Consider the following 20,907-nt stretch of genomic DNA (forward strand, 5'->3'; position numbering starts at 1 on the left):
AATGAATCAAACCATTAATCATGTCTCATCCTAAAGGAAAATAAATTCAAACATATCAAACACTAGTCGCTGATGGCTCTTTAAGCCTTCTAAGTTTAAGTGTTAAATGTTAAACATGTCTAAAAATTTCTGAATAGAAAAAATAGTGGACAAGAATGAATAAAATATGTACTAAAACATTATACACAGACAAAAAAGAGGCTAAAATATTTTAAAGATTTTTTATTATATGCACAAAAGTTATTGATAATACTTTACAAAAAAAGAAAAACAAGAACAAAAACCTATTTGCATTACATACAAATGATGCGCTCCTGGAAGAGAAAGAGAAAATCAGTACTTGCTTACTCTACTACTGTGTTTGAAATTGATTTTTGACCTCTGACCACTTTCTCTTTAGTGTCTCTCAATTCTCAAGTCCCAATACTTTATTGCCAAGAATCTGTTTAAAGAAACACACTGAAGTTTCCCCCAAATACTGATAAATGCAAACAGCACCCTTCAGTCCCCATCATGAACAATGCCCCCTGTAGGTACAATGTATTGAATGTGGGATAATAGTGGTAAAATAATGTATTGTCTTTCTCTCTCTTTCTCCAATCCTTGTGTCCTCTGTCTCAAGCACCGTAAACACTCTCATTACTGTATGTCATGTACAGGAACAGGTCTTCCTCGTGGTGTTCCTAAAAACAGAGGTGATAAATTTAGATCAGAAATTGTATTCATGTATTTTTAAATTGTATTAGTTTAGATTCAAATTGTAAAGTAAAAAAGTGTGTGCATATAGACTACTGTTCAAACGTTTAGGGTCAATATCAAACTGCGTGTATCAAGCTGCCAAAGTCATGTGATTTCAGTAAAAAAGGCTTTGTTACGTCATAAGTGTTTTTTGAAATGTTTCAAAATTTCAGTGGTTAATGTGACTTTGGCAGTTTGATACACACTCCGAACCACTGATTGGAAACAAAAGATTCGTAAAGCTTCAAAGCTTCATGAAGCTGTGTTTTGAAATCACCCATCACTAGATATTGTTAAATAAAGTCGTTATTTTTGTTTTTTTGGCACACAAAAAGTATTCTCGTCACTTCATAACATTAAGGTTAAACCACTGTACTCACATAAACTGTTTTTAAATATGTCTTTAGAAACTTTCTGGGCATTTGAAAGTGTTAATTATCTTGCTGTCAATGCAGGCCTCACTGAGCCATCAGATTTTATCAAAAATATCTTAATTTGTGTTCCGAAGATGAACGAAGGTCTTACGGGTGTGGAACGACATGAGGGTGAGTAATTAATGACAGAATTTTCATTTTTGGGTGAACTAACCCTTTAACTACATCACATTTTTTAGCTTTTTGTTTTTGATTTTATTTATTAATCATGTACTAATTAAAAAGAACATTTATACACTGTTGTGATGTTATTTCCATCAAGAGGTGCATCGATTTTTGGTCAAGATCTTGTATTGACAATGCAATACTCAAGCACCTCTGTAAAGTCTCCTCCAGCACACCCCAAAGTATGTCACCAAACATTATAACAAGCTAGAAACATAATAATTACTGCAATAATGTTCCAATCATAGACTCTTAAGCATTTGCCTATTAAAATCCAAACCGCAACTTTTTTTTTGGCCGGGCAGTGTATAATCAATGTCATCATTTGATTTTAAAGAAATGTATTTAGAATTTTATGAACACCCTTTGCTAAAAATATGAGTATCTTACTCAGCACTAGTAAAGAGGGGTGCTTGAGTTACCTCATACACTGCAGACAGAGGGGAACTGGATGGAGGAAGGGAGTTTTTAACGAAAAAGAAGAGCGCTTCTTCTGGCCTCATAGACACCCGCTGTCTGATCAGGAAGCAGAGCTGGCCGACTAGAAGAAAAATTGCAGAGAATGTCAGTCAGTTCAAAACTTAAAAGTTTGTAAATGGTTTCATTTCTTCCTCAAAAGAAAGAGGAAAATAGGGAAGTTCAGGGTCAGAGAGAGTCCTTAATATACTGGCATATCATTATGCAATGTTTATGGACAATCATGAGATGAGGTGAATTTCCCTGTAAATTTACATAAAATTACATAATGTTGAAGGCATGTATGAAATAAGAGCAGTGATGGGAATAACGGCGTTATTTTTTCAGTAACAAGTAATCAAACAAATTACTTTTTCTCCCATTACATCGCCATTGTCGTTGTCGTCGTACTGACAAAAAAAAATGCAGCGTTACTATAATTGAGCACTGAAGAGGTTTTCATCCGAGTAGTCTCTCTCTCAGCCATAGGACCTGCAAAGTTTTATCTCTGGTGTGTGTTGGGGTGGGACACATGCTAACTGATGATAATCGGTGTGTGACTAGAGATGATAGACCGACAAAGCGTTTTGTTGTAAAGAAATAGTACAGGTTAGTCATACACAAATATAATTTTAAACTGATAATAATGTACGATGCAGGCTCTGTGTGTGTGTCTGTGTCAAAGCATGCGAGTGGAGCGCAAGCTCAAACCAGAATACCCTTTGTGACATGCTGCGAAAATATGTGAAATAAGTTTTTCTAGTTGACTAGCAATTGTTCATTTAAGCCATTAGTACTAATCACATTTATATTAATTTAATTTCTTAAATAATGGAGAGAATAAACCATAATAATGAGCATTTAATATAGGCTATTTAGCACTCAAAGGCACGCATAAAGCTTGCCATAAAGAACCGGCAAAAGTAATGATTATGAATGTGACAAAAACAGCAAGGAGACATTTTAATTGTTTATTAATAAAGTAATGTTTTCTGAATCAGTGTCGGCTGCAAAGTTGAAGTTGACATTGCTGACTCTCATCATCTCCACATACTGGACGCGCCTAGAGAGAGAATGCACATTTCATTCGGATTACATAATCAGAATAGCCTATTTCTTTTAGTTTTGAATTATTTCTATTAAAGTAGACATTTCAAGCTTTCTATAGATATATTTGTCATGTCTGTGAGGCAAGCAGCCGCTGAGTTTCGGTTCATTTAGCCTATAAGACTTGCTCCAGTTCACGTGCAAGTGATCGCGCCGGCGCCTCCATGTCATGATTATATTGTCTGCTATATTTGCTTCTTATTTATTAAATCCAGGCAATTGGTTGATAAAACATTAAAAATTAAGATACAATTTTTACAAAACAAAATTCACTTTAAAGTAAGGCTTTCTACAAAACAAAACTTAATGAAGTGGTCAAAATCATGTCTGACCCAGTCCATGTCTCCCGATATATTGCGCATCGTATGATGTATCCTATCTTACTCATGCTGTTCACTTTTCATCATCAAATAGATGAATTTAAAACATAACATAGGCTTATTTAAACATAAATATGAAACTATGTTTTCTTTAATGGCTAACAAGTACAGTACAGAGAAATTTCATGTCGTGAGCAAGAGCGGATCATGAGTCACGAGCTGGATCAAGCCTCATTTTTTTTTTACAATTATATTTAATATTGGGGGCATCCAAGTTATTTAACATATTTGATTTTTTTTTTTTTTTTTTTAAAGTAACGCAATAGTTACTTTCCCTGGTAATTAGTTACTTTTATAATGATGTAACTCCATTACTATCTCAGTTACTATTTGTGAGAAGTAACTAGTAACTACAACTAATTACTTTTTTAAAGTAACGTGCCCAACACTAAATAAGAGTTGTTACCTGTTAGGTCTGAAGGCACAAGGTATTTCTTTTTGTCAAGTTCAGGAGCTCGTGACCTTGCAGCTCTCTCCACAATTATCTAAGGAAACAAACAAACAAATAAATAAATATACAACTCTCCAAAAACATTCCTTTCAGAGGAATATAATATTAATTGAAAATTCTGTCATCACTCTCATGTCATTCCATACCTGCATGACTTTCTTTCTTCTGTAAAACATAAAAGAAGATATTTCAAGAAGTGCCTCATACAGTGAAAGTAAATGGTCACCAAAACTGTTCGGTTACCAACATTCTTCAAAATATCTTCTTTTGTGCCCCACAGAAGAAAGACAGAAATACAAGTTTGGAATGACATGAGTGTGAGTAAATGCTAATTTTTGGGTGAAGTAAAGCAATGAAACAATCCAAATAATGTAACTGAAATGTATTCTTGTTTGTTATTATAGTTTCCAACCATGAGACTGACCGGAATTTTATCCGGATGTTTGGCACGGACTCTCTCCCCCTCCGCTCTCCTGACCTCCAGTGGAACACTTCGCTGATACTGGCTAGACATCTGAGGGCCAAACAAACATGAACAATAACATCAACATTAAAATATAACTAACAAAAACATTTCAGGCCTCCTGATTTGATATATTAAATCATCTGCCTGATTAGTTATTGGCATTCATACACAGACAGAAATAAACACATTGTCAGATCTGCATATGATCATTAATAAAACACATTCTATTTATTCTCTGAATCAGTCAATCATATACTCTAGAAGTAACAAATTATTTTTCATCAAATGCTCTGGTCATTCTGCCACCCCACCATGGGCTCTTCCTCTCCTTTGCCCTCAGTCCAGATGTTGTTCACATATACTTCCGCCTTGTTATGTTTATGTTATGTTAAAATTCAAACCATGTGTACTCTTTCTACAAACCTAACACAATAGAACAGCTACAAGAAGCATTTTTTAAAGTCACCATGAAATAAAAATTGGCAAATTTTTATAAATGAAATATTGCAGTATTTTATTAATGATGTGTTTAATAATTAAATGATCCATGCACATCATTTTTTTTTTTTAATTCATGTGCCATCATAATCTTTATTCAAAATAACTTCTCCTCTGATGACATGTTCATCGCCGTGAGGGCGGGACAACCTGTCACTCACATGAGATCACAGCAATAGAAAATCAGAACCATCCAATCAATTCCCAACAGACAAAATCAAGTCCCACCCTACATTTTTTCTTGTTAGAGAAGCCGTATCACATGGATAAATAACATAATAGGAAAGAGAAGACTATAGTAACTTCCATTTCACAACGACTTCAATAAAAATAAAACATTTGAACGATAACTATGAAGGACTATAAAGATAGAGAAGTCAAAGTTACACATTGTCTGCATTAGTTCATCCTGCACAACTTTACAGATTATTATGGCGTTTCATTGAAGGTTGTGGAAAATGCTTCAGAATCTTCTATTACTGTGGAACTAGGCAGACTAGTGATGCCTGTTTGTTTTGTTTATGTTCACCCAACCATCTACTTACATAATACAGACATGCACACCCATCCCATTAGAACAGAAATTAAATACTCTCATATGACTTTTTTGCATTTTGCCTTCCTATTTACGTCTGAATTGCTGAGTGTGTAAAAACATATCAGAAAAATGCATGCAGTACTGTAGCAGATCATGTATGCCAAAAATGACTCTGACCTGAGGGTGTCTTTTTTCCGTGCTCTAAATAGCATGCTTTTACTGAGCACTGCAGTTAGAGTTGCACTATATTCCTCACAAACATGTATTCCAGTATGTGTAGTGTACTTCTTTTTTTGGACATGCACCATGTGCTTACTCGTGTAAATACCATGGTATATGAATATGATAGTTATTCACTACCGTTGTATATACCGCGTTATATCATCACTTTACCATGGTACCGCCATAGCATTTTTTGTAACCGTTGCCTGTATCCGAAACAGTTTGGAAGCCAACAACACGCGTGTGATTCTTTATGGTGTTGCAACAGGGAGTGCTGCAATGCGAAAACATGTCCTCCACAGTAATGCCCGCGCCTGAAACTCTCACTGTTAACACTCATAAACAATAATAATCTGCTGCCGTCGGAAAGTGCATGATACTGTAAGATAACTGCGCCCATAACAACTGCTGATGACGTAAGGCCGCGAGTTCACATGATATATGACCTGCTATTCCATCCACACAATCCTTGATCAGGGAACAAAGTGAACTTAGTGTGTAACCGCGGGGTTGGTGTCTGAAACTTTGAGCCACCACAACTCCACGACCGTTTCCACCATGAAACTAACCTTATCCACAATAAACCTTACACTGGGTGTATTGATCATTGCGGTAAACACACAGAACATACGTTACCTTGGACGGCTACTGATAGATTCAGGAAGAAGTCAAATGTAACGCCCGTCTTCCCGCTTGGACGAAGATCAGATGACCGTATCAGCGCAGAATTGATGTTAGTCACCAAAAATCAATAACTTTATATTATAAATCGCCTTCTATGTTGAAGATGTCGACTGGCCCACTTCTCCCACTATAACAACAACAAATAATGTACCGCCTCATTCTGGAAACCAACCAATGAGAATTATAAAAATAGACTGACATAACGTCTAGCCATTTAGGCGAGCGAGAAGGCGGGGTTTGAATGTGTTGACAGTGCTTCTATTTGCCAGAGTGAGCTGTCGCTCAAGTGTCCCCCTAGGTCAGTGGAACCAATCAAAATCGAGGAAAATTAGGCCAATGAAGAGAGCTCTACAGTATCTGTGTTACGTGTCTGACGTGTCCTTTTCTAGGCAAAACCAACATGTGATTCTGGTTACAACCCAGGACAGAGACAATATGTTTTTCTTAAACAATACTGTAGATGTAAAAGTGTGACATTCGCTATTACCGTCCTGATTGTCTTTTTTTTTTTTTTTTAGAAGATATTTATTTATTTGTTAAATAAATAAATAAAAAAGTTAAGACCTATTGTTTTAATTCAATTAACTAGAACCATCAAACCTGCCGAAAACAAAGTGACAAAAGTAAGCTAGAACACAGCTATACAATATACACATACAGTATACAGTTGTATACAACAATACTTGTATCTGACCAATTGTTGTCATTGATAAGAATTTGCCAGCCTTTATTATGCAGTGGCACAACAGTCATTACAGACTGACCCAGAAAGGGATGCACACAAAGAACATCCAGGGTGATACATGAAGGAGGAATGCATTGTTCTACAGTAGTGGATCTCAACCTTTTTGACTTTAAGGCCCCTCCATTGTCCACAAAAATTTCCATATTGTGGATATTGGGGGCTCCACCCTAACCCCCACTCACAATTTCTACCCAATAAAATATTTTAGAGATCGGCATAACTTGAAAGATGTATATTCGTTCAAAAAATAATCAAATACTAAGAAATATCTTGATTTTTTTAGCTTGTTTTAATGCTTGTTTTTATCTCTTTTTATTATTATTTATTTAAGTAATCTTGAGACCCCCTTGAGAAGTTTGTTGAGGTCCCCTGGTTGAGAACCACTGTTCTACAGGGATCCTCAAGTTAGTATGAGATTATGAAAGAAATTTCCACAATACTTACTGAAATCAGTTTGCTTGTTTTGTATATTGTCTGTAATGTTTTTTTATTGTTCTTATTTATTGCAATATATTCTATATATATTGTGTGAATTGTGAACCTTGTTTTTGTAATGTATACCTTTTTAATGATCTGTATTTATTTAATCTGTTTTTATAAATCTTGGGGCTGCTAAGGAATATGGAAAATATTTTATATATTTTCAGAAATAAGTTTCGGACCTATCAGAATCGATTGTTTTAATATGATAGAAAGGCCAATTTTCGCCTTCTCAGGCTGTTCATGTGCAGAACATTCTGTCGTCCAATGAGAGAAGGTGGCAGAATTTCCGGCGTCACCATCACCATCATCTTCAGCCATTTTGTTAGAGGTGTTGACGTTCAACCATTGAGTTCGGCGAACTAGTTGATATGGGCTCCAGTATAATCCTAATATCAACTGGAACTTGGTTTATTTAAGGTATTCGGTATAAACCACTGTTAAGCAGCTTTTGTACGCGATTTTCTTCAAAACTTCCTATACTGAACGTTAGAACTATTACTTTTCTCATATTTGCGCAGAATTTTCGGACGAGCTAACAGTAGCTAATTCGTTAGCTCTGCCAAAATGGCTGCGAACGCGGCACAGCAAGCCCCGACAACGAATTGGTAAGATTTCTACACTTTACAAATCCTAATCATCATAATACACGTCTTTTGCCACACCATTTAGACTTTGAAACGGTTGTTTTTTTACAAATAGAAGACATTAGTAAACATATATGAGGTTAAATGGGTGTAAATAATGCGTAGCCCATCCGCATCACTTTGCAAGTATGTAGCGAATTTTCTTGTCACACACACTTATGACTTAGTTATTGGTTGAAAACGTAATTCAAATTTTAGCTTAAATGATATTAGAAAATTTAGTCCACATTAAAATTTGTTTCACGTCGAATTAACGTTTGACCTGTGTAAGTTATAGATCTTATAGATTCACAGCAGCGCCATCTTTGACTTTTAACTGCTACGAAAGCGAGGCTGTGAGGGATAGATATACATCTCTTCGGTGGGTTGTTGTACTGTTATTTAATGTGTTTTTGGATTGTTCTGCTGACGAAACACTGCAAAAATATCTTTCCAAGAAATTTCAATAGACAAAAAAAACTCCCGACAGTATGAGCTGTGGAAAATTTTAAGTGATCTAAGAGCTTAATACAGCTTTTTACAGCGGATGCCATTGAAAACACGGTAAGTCTATCCCTCACAGACTCGCTTTCATACCTGTCATGGCGCAGCTCTGAATAAGGTCTATTAGAGGCCTCATTGCAGTCTTGATTGTAGTCTTACCATTATGGCATTTGCCAACACACTTTTTAATAATGTAAGCTAGGCGTAGTATGGGTAATAACTGTTAACTAAATGTTCATGACTCACTTTCAGATTTTAAAGTGTACTGATAATATAATGTTATAAACTGGTGTGCTGGTACAGTCAGTTTTTATTTGTATGTGAACTCTTATATTTTGCATGGGTCAGGGTCTTGTGTAGATGCCTAAAAGTGTACTGGAACCTTCTAGATGTGGTATAACCTAAAGTCAGACATACATTATTGTCATTCACAGGCCGTATGGTAGTAATTCAGGTGGAGAGGGCCCAGTTCATGAAAACCCAGAATGGGAAAAAGCCAGACAGGCTCTAGCCTCCATCAGTAAAAGTCAGAACTCAACCAAGACTTCACCAACCAATCGCACCACCCAACAGGTTAGTGTTTTTTAAAGTTGCATCATCTGTGTATGCCCATTTTGTGTTGTGTTTTTAAATGGTTGATTCTCTTCTGTTTTTTTTATTATTTCTTAGTCTGGACAGTATCAGCCGACAGTTACAGACTCCTCTGCAATGCAACAACAGCAGCAACAGTACTATCAGCAGTGGTATCAACAGAACCAGCAACAATATGCTGGTTACCCATATCCCTATAACTACTACTACCCCATGCCTCCGGTAAATAAATGCACTCATTCATATTCTTCCAGCATGTACCTGTATACAGCCTATTTGTGTTTGCACCAAGAACACTATTTTATATTTCTTAAAACACATTTCTACTTGTTGCTCCTATACTAAAATATAATGCAAGTATAATAGGCCTAGTCTTTCTACAGTATTGTAGTACACTGAACTGACTGACATTAGGGCTGCAACAACTAATCGGTAAAATAGTTCATAATCAATAATGAAAACAATCAACAATGATTATTGATTAGTCGTGTCTGCGTGCTGTGCACTGAAACCATCCACCAGTATGGGTTTAGAATCGTTCCTTTATTCCAAATAAATAGATTATGATCCACAAATAAATGTAAAGAGATTCACAAAAAATAAAAACATTAGATGTTTAAAAGTTGGCTTTCGTTAGAGCATTAGACCGTGTATCAAGCCAAGCCACAATATTATATTTTATGCGCCTTTGAAAAGAAAAGTGGCGTCCGTTTTTGGAAACAAGGCTATATTGGATATAAACGCGTTATGGCACATTAAATAAAGTGCAAAATAAAGAAAAATAAAGTGCAGCCAGGTCAAATTTTGTGTTGTTTACAAAATTATGTGCTCATTCTGATAGTGGTCTTGCCAGTCTGCAGTTAAATGTGAACATAGAAACTGCTACTAATTTTAATTGCAGTCAAAACATTACATGATTTTGCCCAGATTTTTGTTCCAATTTTCAGTCTAAAGGGGTTGATGCTAGTTACTGAAAGTTAGAGCCTGATTTGCAGTTTAACAGAAAATCACGTAGCGATGAAAGGCATAGGCTCCCAATTATTATTAATAATAATAATAATAATAATATTATTATTTTCATCCAGTTGGATGATATCAACATATTTGATATATTGAGACAAATTTAGTTTGATTTTCATTAATATGCTTGAATTAGGTTTTATTTTTATATTTTCAATTTTGTTTGTCAAGTTTTAGATCAGAGAAAATTGTTGGGTTCTCAGTTGAAAAAATTTTCCTTTTCCTTCAGGTGCGTAGAACCAAAAAAGATAAACTAGAGCAAAACAGAAAAAAATGGCTGACCGCACACTGAATCCAAAAAGACTGAAGAGGTCTAGAAAATACAAAATTGATTTTATAAATTGCATGGTGCAATAAAGTGCAAGTGAGTTAAAAACAGAAGAGCATGAGCAGACATTTCAGCAGTTTGCTATCCGCACTGAGGATAGCAATCTGCTGAAATGTCTGCTCATGGTCTTCTGTTTTTAACTCACTTGCACTTTGCACTTTTTCTGTTTGTTAATTTTTAGTTTTTTTTTTCTTTTTATTTATTTATTTATTTTTAAAACATGTCTATGTAGTTTTTATTCAAGTTTCAATTTTTTTTTTTTTTTACATCATTAAATGAATGTTTAAAGGTCCATTGACACTGAGCGCAAAAACCAGAAAACACAGAAAAAGTATTCCGGAAGAGAGAACAGAATCGACGCTGAGTTAATCATTGGTGTCTTCAAACAGATTTATTCTCACATGTTCTTTTACAAGAACATCAATCGATCTAGAGCTGTCAATCATATTACGTGATCATAATTTGCTTCGCTTTATCGCATCACGCTCAGGGAGTAAGGTAACAAGTTAAATGAAAATTAGATGTTTCTTGACAACTAGCTGAAATAAAATTTTATTTCAAGTAATGATTTTTTTTTTAATGGTTTTAGATAACTATAATAACCCCCTGCCACTTAGCCCAACTTTAAACCATTACAGATGTTCCTTTTTCTGCAGTTTACAATATATATATATTTTTTTCATTCCTCCAGTATGGAGGATCATATCCTCCAGGACAGTATGGTGTTCCAGGGGGCTACCAGACACCCACTACACCCACTGGACAGGTATAGACTTTTATATATCATTGGGAGCTACTGCTGGCCAAATGTATATCACCTAGTTGTGTAAATTTTAAGTAATTCATTCATTCTCCCTCTCTCTCTCTCTCTTTCAGACCCCTTCCATGCCTATGGTGGAAGATCAATCCTCCAGCTATCCCTCCCAGCCCCCTCCTCCTGCAACCCCTCAACCTCCCCCTCAGAGTCCTACGTCCTCTGACCAGCCCCCACCCCCTCCTCCACCCCCCATACCTCCCCCACCCAATGCTCAGTATCCTCCTCCACCATCCCAGACCCCCTACAGCCCTAATGGTACCATGCCATACAGCCCTACGGATTCCAACCCCATGATGCGGGGCTACAATCCTGGGCAGATTCGGCCAGGGTACCAGGGTTACCAAGCTCCAGCATATCAGCCCCCTCAGCAGCAGGCTCCAGGACAGGGCCCATATGGAGGCGCAGGCATGGTGGATTGTAAGAAACCTAACGCTGGCAATATGAACAAAGGTGGACAGCAGCTGTGGCAGCGCATGAAACGTATGTGTCTCTGTGTGCTTATGTGTGCTGAACATGTCATTTTAAGTATATCCTCCTAATGTTTTCTTTCTTCAACAGAGGCTCCTGGAACAGGCGCTGTCAAATTTAACATACAAAAGCGCCCGTACGTCATGGCCAGTCAAAACTTCCCTTCAGCTGAGCAGGCCCCTGGATTGGCATCCCCCAATGCGACAAACCCATCGCCTGGGTCTGTTGTTGCAACATCTACAACTTCAGCTGGAAATTCCCAAACTCGGTAAGCGTACTGGCTAATATTTACAATTAAAAGGCTGGTTGGAACATGCTTGTGTCTCAGTAGCAACTGACTACATCTCTCTAGATTGAACAGATAATTAGAGCTGTGCTAATTTGAATGCATATTATCCCTCATATTAGCTCAGTGATATTTAATGTCAGAAATCAATAATAACAATAACTTTTTGGGGGGGTTCTTGAAGGCCTCAGGACTGGCCACAGGCTATGAAAGAGTATGTACAGCGTTGCTTCACAGCCTGTGAATCTGAAGAGGATAAGGATCGTACAGAAAAAGTACTGAAAGACCTTCTGCAGTCCAGACTACAGGATGGCTCTGCTTACACCATCGACTGGACCAGAGAACCACTGCCAGAGTGAGTTGCATCTCTATTCTGTAATTTTCTACTTAATAAAGTTCAGCATTCCTCATTTTATAAGTGGCTTATTCAAGCTACTTAACTATTGGCACTAAACGTATATGAAATAAATCCTAGTACAAGATTTTTTTCAGTAACTTCAAATCTAGGTATAATCAAGTTCGAGATTTACACGTGTTTTTTTTTTTTTTTTTTTTTTTTTTTATTGAAAGGTGAAGAACCACCATCATGGCTTCCTTGTCAAACTCCAATGACTGTTAAACATTTTTTACTAGACTGGAGGTTTTTTTTTTTTTTTTTTAATATGAATAGACAACATTTTTATTCAGAGATATGTTTAACTGATGTATTAAAATTGTCACCTGAATGTATTTTAGAATCTTTGTCTTGTCTGTCTTGAGTCTTGTAGTTTTTTGTTAATTATAAGACTTTTGTTATTCACTTTGCTCTCACCATGTAGATAGCCTTGCTGCGGACATGGTGTATAAAAATAATAAAATAAAATAAATTGGCACTGAACAACTGCTTTCTTTATCAGCCTGAAGCAAAAGCAGTCTCGCTGGGAGGTGGTTCCTCAACGCTCTCAGGAGAATGCTATTGGGAGAGGTGGAGCCACCCGTGGCAGGGGTGGGGCCAGGCTGGGTAACTACAGAAATGTCTTTTCTCAGAGAAGCCCCTCCTCCAGCTCGTCCCACTCCTCATCACGATCCCCATCCCCTCACAGCCGACACAGGGACAGGAGTAGACATCACCGCAGGTAATGCACAGGGTTGCAATGTTACTTAAATTCCAACACTTTAATGTATGGCTGTCACGATTCCTCAATTAAATTTGAGTACTCGGTTTATAAAAAAAAAAAAAAAAACCTTGATTGTCGGTTAACCGGTAAAAAGTGCCACATTCCAAGAACGAGAATCCATGAACAATGTTATTGGACCATTCATAAGGCTGCATAATATATTTAAACCATTTAAAAATCATAATATAGCATAGTGCTATTGTGAAATCAAAAAGTCTGTGATCCAGTTAAAGTAGTATATGTGCTGGGGGGGTGGAATGTCTATTTTGCACTCGATATTTTAGTGTCACCCCTTCATTGCTGTGCACTTTTTTTTTTTTTTTTTTTTTTTCTTTTTTTTTCTCTGTCTCTGCATCGTGGCTGATTTGTAGATTGTACACAAAAAAACATGTATTTTTGCCTATTTCCCATTCTTTTGCTATGGCGGTGTGAAAGGGACCCGAGCGGTCACCAAGAGAATCATTGCACATAGCAGTCAGCATAAAAGTCAGGTTTTGTACCATTCCGATGAAGTGGCAATTTTTTAAATTTCCAATCTTTTTTTTTTTTTTCAGTCTAAAATGACCGAACACCAGAGGGTAAAAATGACTTAAAATACATATATAATAACAATGAGGCAATAATCATTAGTCTAGTCCAAATAACGTATCAAAAGCAAGTGATCATATGGTTTTATTGAATAACAAAGTTAAAATAAGTAATATAATACACATGATATAAACAATCACCTTACATACATAATGTATTATAACAAATGCCTGCAGAGGGTGCCAAATGGCCTGGTGGTTGTTGTTACCCTTTACAGCGTGATCAAATCCTTATTTAATATTGGCCAAACAACATTTAATTCAAATGTCCACATAATCTTTAATATTTGGCCACTTCTTTACAATAGAAATGCTACAGCCACTGTCATTGAACGAGAATGTGGACATCAAAACATGCAAACTCAGCAAGGGTTTAAATGTTTATTTTGAAATCACGATGAGCAACAATTAGCCTATTTAGAAACGTTGTAGTCTCCTGTGTTGGCGTAGGTTTGTAAATGATTTACATTACAAATCTGTTGAAATGGCACACAATGTGTTCCTAGATGGACTTTATAAGCAACCCCCACTTCGGTATTTTACTGGTTAATCGACACTGGTAAATTGCAATCAAGGATTTTTTAAAAATAAAGTACTCCAATTAAATTGAGGATTTGTGACAGCCCTATTATGTATATTAAACTATGTATTTTAACAGTTTTGTTCAATAAAACCATATGATTATTTGCTTTTGGTACTTTATTTGAACCAATTATTATTGCCACATTGTTGTTATATATGTATTTTTAATACATTTTAAAGGCTATTGTTTACTTTTTATTACCACAAAAATATTATCCAGTTACTCTAGATTACCAAAATAATCATTAGTGACAGCCCTAGTTTAAATCATCACTTGAAGTATGATAGAAATTGGATATCAGCAGAATTTGAATGGTGACTCTCTTCCTTCTGCAGTGATTCTGGCTCCCAATCAGATAGCAGCATGTCAAGTGATCCTCGCCTCCCATTGTCCCGGCGGCAACAAAAGGGTGGCCGAGGCCGTGGGGCAGAAAGAGAGCGAGGTAGAGGAGCTGCAGGAGAGAGAGGCAGAGGAAGAGGCAAAGCAAACAGAGGGCGAAGGTGAGATATCATTGTTTGTACACCAAAATTGAATGCCAATAACGTTTTTAACATTAGTTAGCCAATGTTTTCATGACATTTTGGTCCGTTTGAGAGAAAGTAGCCACTTCAATAAATTGCTAGTAGCCTCATTACCTTCTCCTCTGACTTCTATCAGGAATATGGAAGACCTAACAAGTGGTATTGGTAAAAAGCGGAAAGGTGGTAACGCAGGCCTTGACTTTCACGACCCAAATCGTGAAGCAAAGAAGCAGAGCCGTGCAGCACGCTTCCACACTAAATTACGCACTGAGCCCTTGGTGTTAAACATCAATGTTTTTGATGTCCCCAACGGCACCCAGGAGGGGTTGAGTTGGGATGAATGCCCCATAGTCGGCACCTGCCAGGACATCACCAAAAACTACCTGCGCCTCACCTGTGCTCCTGACCCTGCAACCGTCAGACCTGTATCTGTGAGTGTTGCTTTTCTTTAGGGATCTGTTTAATGGTTATAGATCTGTGATTAACACTGGATGCTGTATGTGTTACTCACGGGTTGTACAATGGCAGTTTCATTGAAGATTTGTATTGAATCTTGTGTTTCAGGTGTTGCGAAAGTCCCTGATTGCAGTGAAAGCTCATTGGAAAACCAATCAGGATTACTTGTACGCATGTGAACAAATGAAGTCAATACGACAGGATCTCACTGTGAGTAACACTTACTAGTACCACTTACCTGCCTTACTCATGTACCCCCAGTTTTACAGACCTGGCTTAAGTTAGTCCTAGACTAAAATGCATGTTTGAGCTGTTTCAACTGAAAGCAACTTGCACTGACATATCTTAAAATATGCCAGTGTTATCGTTTTGTCTCAAGATGCACACCAGTAATGTTTTTTCTAGGGCTCGTTTATAAAAGCTACTTAAAATACCCTAATTGAACTAAGGCCTAATCCTGGCTTAGTCCAAGCCCTGTTTGTGAAACCGGGCCGTAGTGTCTCATCTTGAAATCTTGTCATTCAGGTTCAAGGTGTGCGTACGGACTTCACCGTGGAGGTCTACGAGACTCATGCTCGCATTGCTCTGGAAAAGGTATGTGGTGAAAAGTCAGCTTTGATTAAAAGACACTTTTATTCCTTTTTGGACTAAACACACATTTTGACTTATCAGGGCGACCACGAGGAGTTCAACCAGTGCCAGACCCAGCTGAAGGCGCTGTATAAAGACTGCCCATCAGACAACGTTGGAGAATTCACTGCCTACAGAATTATCTACTACATCTTTACTAAGAATTCTGGAGGTATAAATTGCTTTTTCACTAGTTCAGGTATTACTTTTACTATTTTGTGCTCCAATTTTTATTGCTCTTGCTACATTTATCTTAGACCTGACCACCGAGCTTGTGTACCTGACCCCTGAGCTCCGTGCTGATCCATGTGTAGCTCATGCTCTTGAGCTCCGTACTGCCTGGGCTCTTGGAAACTTCTACCGGTTCTTCAAACTCTATCAGAAAGCTCCACGTATGGCTGCTTACCTTATTGACAAGTTTGCGGAGCGTGAAAGAAATCTAGCACTGAGGGCCATTCTTAAAACGTGAGTACAGATGCCAGGGAAATTCCTTGCAAAAATTATGCTATTGATGATTTGAAGTCTAAAGTTTTCCCTCTAATTTTCCCTTTTCTGTCACAGGTTCAGGCCCTCTGTGCCGGTGGAGTATGTGCAGTCCAGCTTGGCCTTCCCAGATTTAGACTCATGTTTAGCATTTCTAGCAGGGCTTGGGGTTGCATTCACCCCCTCTGACCCAAGCAAAATAGACTGTAAAGTCAGCTCATCCTGTCTTACAACCTCGTAGTATGGGGAAAGGGTTGGGGTTGACCAGAGGATTTACACTTATAGAGCTTATAAAGACAGAATGTAGATAAGGGACCAGATATCTGCATAATAGACACACATTCAGAGTCTAGAGCTGATCATATATATGAGAGATTTCTCAGATTTATTAACTCTTGTAGAGTGATGGACATTCTGACAGATGGACAGTTGACATCCATATACAGGGATTTAGGTGCCATTTCAAGACCCAGTATAGTCTATTCACACAGCCCATTTAGTGAAGTATCAGGCAACCAAGTACTTGCAGATTTTCCCTTATCCCAATAGAAAAAAGGAACAGAGGGCAAAGATCTGATAGGGTCAGGTCAGCAGGTCATGTCAGGTCCCACATCATAGAGCTCAAAAAGAATTTTCAAGCTAACAGTGTTGTGTGTTCTCATGTTTCTCTCCTCTCAAGCAAACAGCCACAAAGCTCAAGACCTGAAAACATCACAGTTAATGCTGAATATAATGTGAGCCAATTTCCACCAACAGCATACCAGCTCATCAAGTCTGTGTGAAGGCAAAGGATCATTCTCCAAGATTTTTTCCTCTTTAATGGACTTTAAAGCCAAGTGAGCTTCAGTGCAATCCTTTAAGCAAGAAGAAGATGGTTTGTATGCCCTATCTTTCTCTTTGCCTGAGATGTCTTCAGTAAGTCAGAGGTGGAGGTGCCTCACTTCATCTCTAGGATCCTAGTGCTGATAACCCATAATATTTGGACTGAGCTAAAACAAGATCACCTTCAGAAATGCAGATTAGGCCTTATTTTTGCACCATCACCAGTTCTGCCCCCCCTTCCCACACAGTCACCTCTCCCACACGACGTTCAACACTCGAGAAGCTGGGCTTCATTAGTCATAGATACCATCCTAATCATTCCTCGACACCCAGGAATTACAGCTCAGTGACTCAAAATCTTTCACTTCCACCTCAGCTGTGATCTGAATAGGGCCAACCGTTCTAAAGTCATCCAGGTCCACCTAGGGCATTCATTCACCACTAAGTTTGACCATCAGCCACTGAAGATCCAAGTCTCCTCAAGCACCACCCAACATAGATGGTCCCTACACCCAACACCAAGTTCATTCATTCAGAAGGAAAAGCAAGATCAGTTTTCCCTCACAGAAAGATGGCAGTTGTATCCTGTCTTCTCTCCACTAGCCACCTCATTCCTGCAAGGGCATCCACTGTCCTGCTGGGGTTTGGAAACACATGGGTTTGTATGGCTCCTTAAGCTTCGGCCACATCTACTGGTAATGGCTGGTAAGAAGGACTTGATGTTTTGAAAAAGCGTGGTGGATCTTCGTTCAGCTTGGGTTGAGGTGTTACCACTGTTGAACGACATGCTTGGCTTGATGTCTTTTAACCCTGCTGGCAGGTTGTGAATTTGTCATTGCGTTTTGAAACGGGCCTAATACTGAACCCTGTTGCACCCCTTATCTGTAAGATTGACACCAAAAGATCTGCTCATTTTACATGGATATTACTGTGGTGCAGTAGTAAGTCTTAGAGATTCATATGGCATCATGGTCTTAATCTAGCCAATTGAAGCATGAATACATTATAGTAAAAAAAAAAAAGTTGTACCAATTTAAAGTTTTATAAAGTTCATCTTATGCTCCTTAATCTCTAATGGACTGCTTTAAATTTATTTGATTGGAGTCGTCACCCAAACATCACTTTCATTGCAAATGAGTGAGGAGCTTTTTAGCATTTCTGCTGTCTAAGTAATCAGATTTATTAAATGCGTTTAACATTCATCGAGCATGGATAAGGCTTGGGTCTGAAATATGTGTGCTTAAGCAAGATGTGCTCAGGGCCACTATGAGCAGAAAGCATCCCTAATATCTCATCTGTGAAATATGTACATACGTGCTCATGCAAATAATGTGCAAAGTGAGATTTATTTTTCTCTCATAATACTTTGGTTTATTATAGTTGATTTTTGTTTGTACAATGGTAAGTCATTTTGATTTATTCAGTCATTTTGCTGGCAGTTTTTAAAGTTTAAACATGTTTTGGGTGGTTAGCAGTGCAAAGTGAAATGTTCACATTAAAATTATTCTAAAATGTCATGCTCCGCTAGACACTAAATAAATTACATGTCAGAAAGTAAAACTCTTACAATCCACACATGAAGGAGGCAGAAATTCATGAATTGACAATGTAATGCCAAATATTTCCCTTGTTTATTGTTAACATTCCCAAGCAGTTATTTTTGTTTATTGTACTTATTTCTTTGTCATTTTAACTTAATGCTTTCCTTCCTGTTTTGTTCATCTTCTTTTCCCCATTCAGCTTTTTTTTTTTTTTTTCCTCCATTCATACCTGTAATACTCAATGTCACTTGTTAGACACCAAAGTATCCAACAACAAGGGAAATACTTGGTTTAAGCACAATTTCTAATACATTACATATTGTTTGTCTAGATTTTTTTTCTTCCAAAGATATTAATCCTTTAAATTGTAACATGTCCTAAAGGGATGGTTCACCCAAAAATGAAAATTCTGTTATTTTCTCATCCTCAAGTTGTTCCAAATCTGTGTTCAGCAGAAGGAAGAAATTCATACAGGTTTGGAACAACTTGAGGGTGAGTAAATGATGACAGAATTTAAATTTTTGGGTGAACCATCCCTTTAACTGATGTGACTTTGAGGTCAAATGAGTACTGAAGACTGCAATATATTGAAGTTTGGCTTTTTTTTTTTTTTTTAAGTTTATTTTGACTACTTTAGGGCTTCATTCTGTTTGGATGTTTGTATTTGGTTGTACATTGTAAATGAATAATTTACTGATGCTACTGGTTGCCACACTGACTTTGCTCTCCTCTCCTTCTCAACCTTCAACCCCTCCCATCCCTTGTTCTCCTCTCTCCTGCACTCCTTCATTACCAGATCTCTCTCTTCTTGCAGTCATGCCCAATCGGAGCAGAGCAAGAGATGAAAAGATGAGGGCAAAACAAATCCAGAGGCACACTGGAAAATGGCCATTGAGACATCCAGACATCGGCCAATTGAATCTTCAATGTGCCTGTTGTTGTCTGATGCTTGTCATTTTGAGAGCTTGGCGAATTCAGTTTGCATTGTTTTTCTTTTTTTATGCCAATCTCAATTTCTCTAAAATGACAAAAACACCTTGTCAGTCTAAAGATGATGTATGGGTTGTATTTCCGGATTGGCTCCATGTAGTGTTTAGTAGAATTGCTGCTGTATGTTCAGGTGTGTCTTTTGTCTATTCTTAACATTGTTTAAATTTCCCCCCCCTTTTTTTTCTTCTTTTTTCCCCCCCCAACTGTATCTTTAGTGTTAACTGATTTAGTGGGTGTTTTTTTTTTTTTTTTTTTTTTTTTTTTAAACAATTACTGTACTTAACTGCGGTTTTGTTTGTGGACTGAACAGGTTTCTGATGTTTAACTTGGAGGTTTAAAATAAGCTGTAGAATTGCATACTGGACATACCTGGACATACAGATAGTTACAGACATTTTAAACCCTTATATAAACTCTAGATATCTAAGCAACAGGTTTGAGAAATCCTTACAGTTAATGTCCTCAGGTCTTTAAAGTTCACTGCAGTTTCTAATAATAATGGAGATTGGCTGCCCATAATGAATATTACTCAAGGATTGTCCAAAGCAATGTTAATCTCAATTGATGCCACTGTTTTTCTTTCATGAAATGTATTTTTAGCCTTGTTGTAGTTGTGTAATATTTTCACAGCAGTATTCCTAACGGTCTTATCCCTCTCTTCAAATGTTGCCTGTCCTCTTCTTGCACATCGAATTTCTTTAACTTCTTTCCTCTGCATCAAATCTTTGCTTTTCTTTTAGTTCATATAGTTTGTTGTACTTAGATTTGCCTCTGTAAGTGTTCTCTTACATTTTCAACTTTAGCCATTGACTTCTCATCTTTAATTTTTTTTTTCAGCCATCTGTTATTTTTTCTGCATGTTCCTGTCTCTCTCCTCTTTTCTTCTGTATTATGTACTATAATGCAGTGTTGCGATTTGGTTTATATTTGGTCAGTGCTTGGCAGTAAGTATTTCGACAGGACTGTGCTTGTATCTGTTTCTTCTTTTACAGCTCCATCTCTCAAAAGCCCTAATGTCTCTGCCCTGAAAGAAAATACTGCCGTTTGTAGATGCTGATCTGTACATAATGTACATACTTTATCTTGTGAGAAAAATAAAGAAAAATAAAGAATGATGTACAGATTGTGATTCA

At 37.3% G+C, this 20,907-nt stretch overlaps 2 protein-coding genes across 3 annotated transcripts; one reads left to right on the plus strand and one right to left on the minus strand.

Annotated features, from left to right (window-relative positions):
* Positions 1–207: 207 nt before the first annotated feature.
* Positions 208–6,315, minus strand: zgc:92606 (uncharacterized protein LOC100000242 homolog). The gene is made up of 5 exons (XM_051864497.1): positions 6,092–6,315; positions 4,156–4,245; positions 3,687–3,765; positions 1,760–1,878; positions 208–683 (listed from the first exon to the last, which is right to left on the minus strand). Exons 2-5 carry the CDS (start codon positions 4,243–4,245, stop codon positions 618–620), a joined length of 354 nt encoding a protein of 117 aa, XP_051720457.1. The 5' UTR covers positions 6,092–6,315; the 3' UTR covers positions 208–617.
* Positions 6,316–7,633: 1,318 nt separating this feature from the next.
* On the plus strand, positions 7,634–20,889 carry leng8 (leukocyte receptor cluster (LRC) member 8). Of its 2 annotated transcripts, none has more exons than XM_051864274.1 (16): positions 7,634–7,784; positions 7,886–7,972; positions 8,929–9,067; positions 9,164–9,307; positions 11,125–11,199; positions 11,310–11,730; positions 11,809–11,986; positions 12,189–12,359; positions 12,901–13,119; positions 14,667–14,831; positions 14,989–15,283; positions 15,417–15,518; positions 15,834–15,902; positions 15,981–16,110; positions 16,196–16,403; positions 16,500–20,889. In XM_051864274.1, the coding sequence occupies exons 2-16, from the start codon at positions 7,932–7,934 to the stop codon at positions 16,660–16,662; spliced, it is 2,520 nt and encodes an 839-aa protein (XP_051720234.1). In that variant the 5' UTR covers positions 7,634–7,784; positions 7,886–7,931; the 3' UTR covers positions 16,663–20,889. The 2 variants fall into 2 exon arrangements, with proteins under 2 accessions (XP_051720234.1, XP_051720235.1); XM_051864275.1 differs by adding an exon at positions 8,449–8,554 and having other exon boundaries at positions 7,680–7,972.
* The last annotated feature ends 18 nt before the right edge of the window (positions 20,890–20,907 follow it).

The sequence above is a fragment of the Ctenopharyngodon idella genome, chromosome 16 (assembly GCF_019924925.1).
Source record: "Ctenopharyngodon idella isolate HZGC_01 chromosome 16, HZGC01, whole genome shotgun sequence".
Lineage (NCBI taxonomy): Eukaryota > Metazoa > Chordata > Actinopteri > Cypriniformes > Xenocyprididae > Ctenopharyngodon > Ctenopharyngodon idella.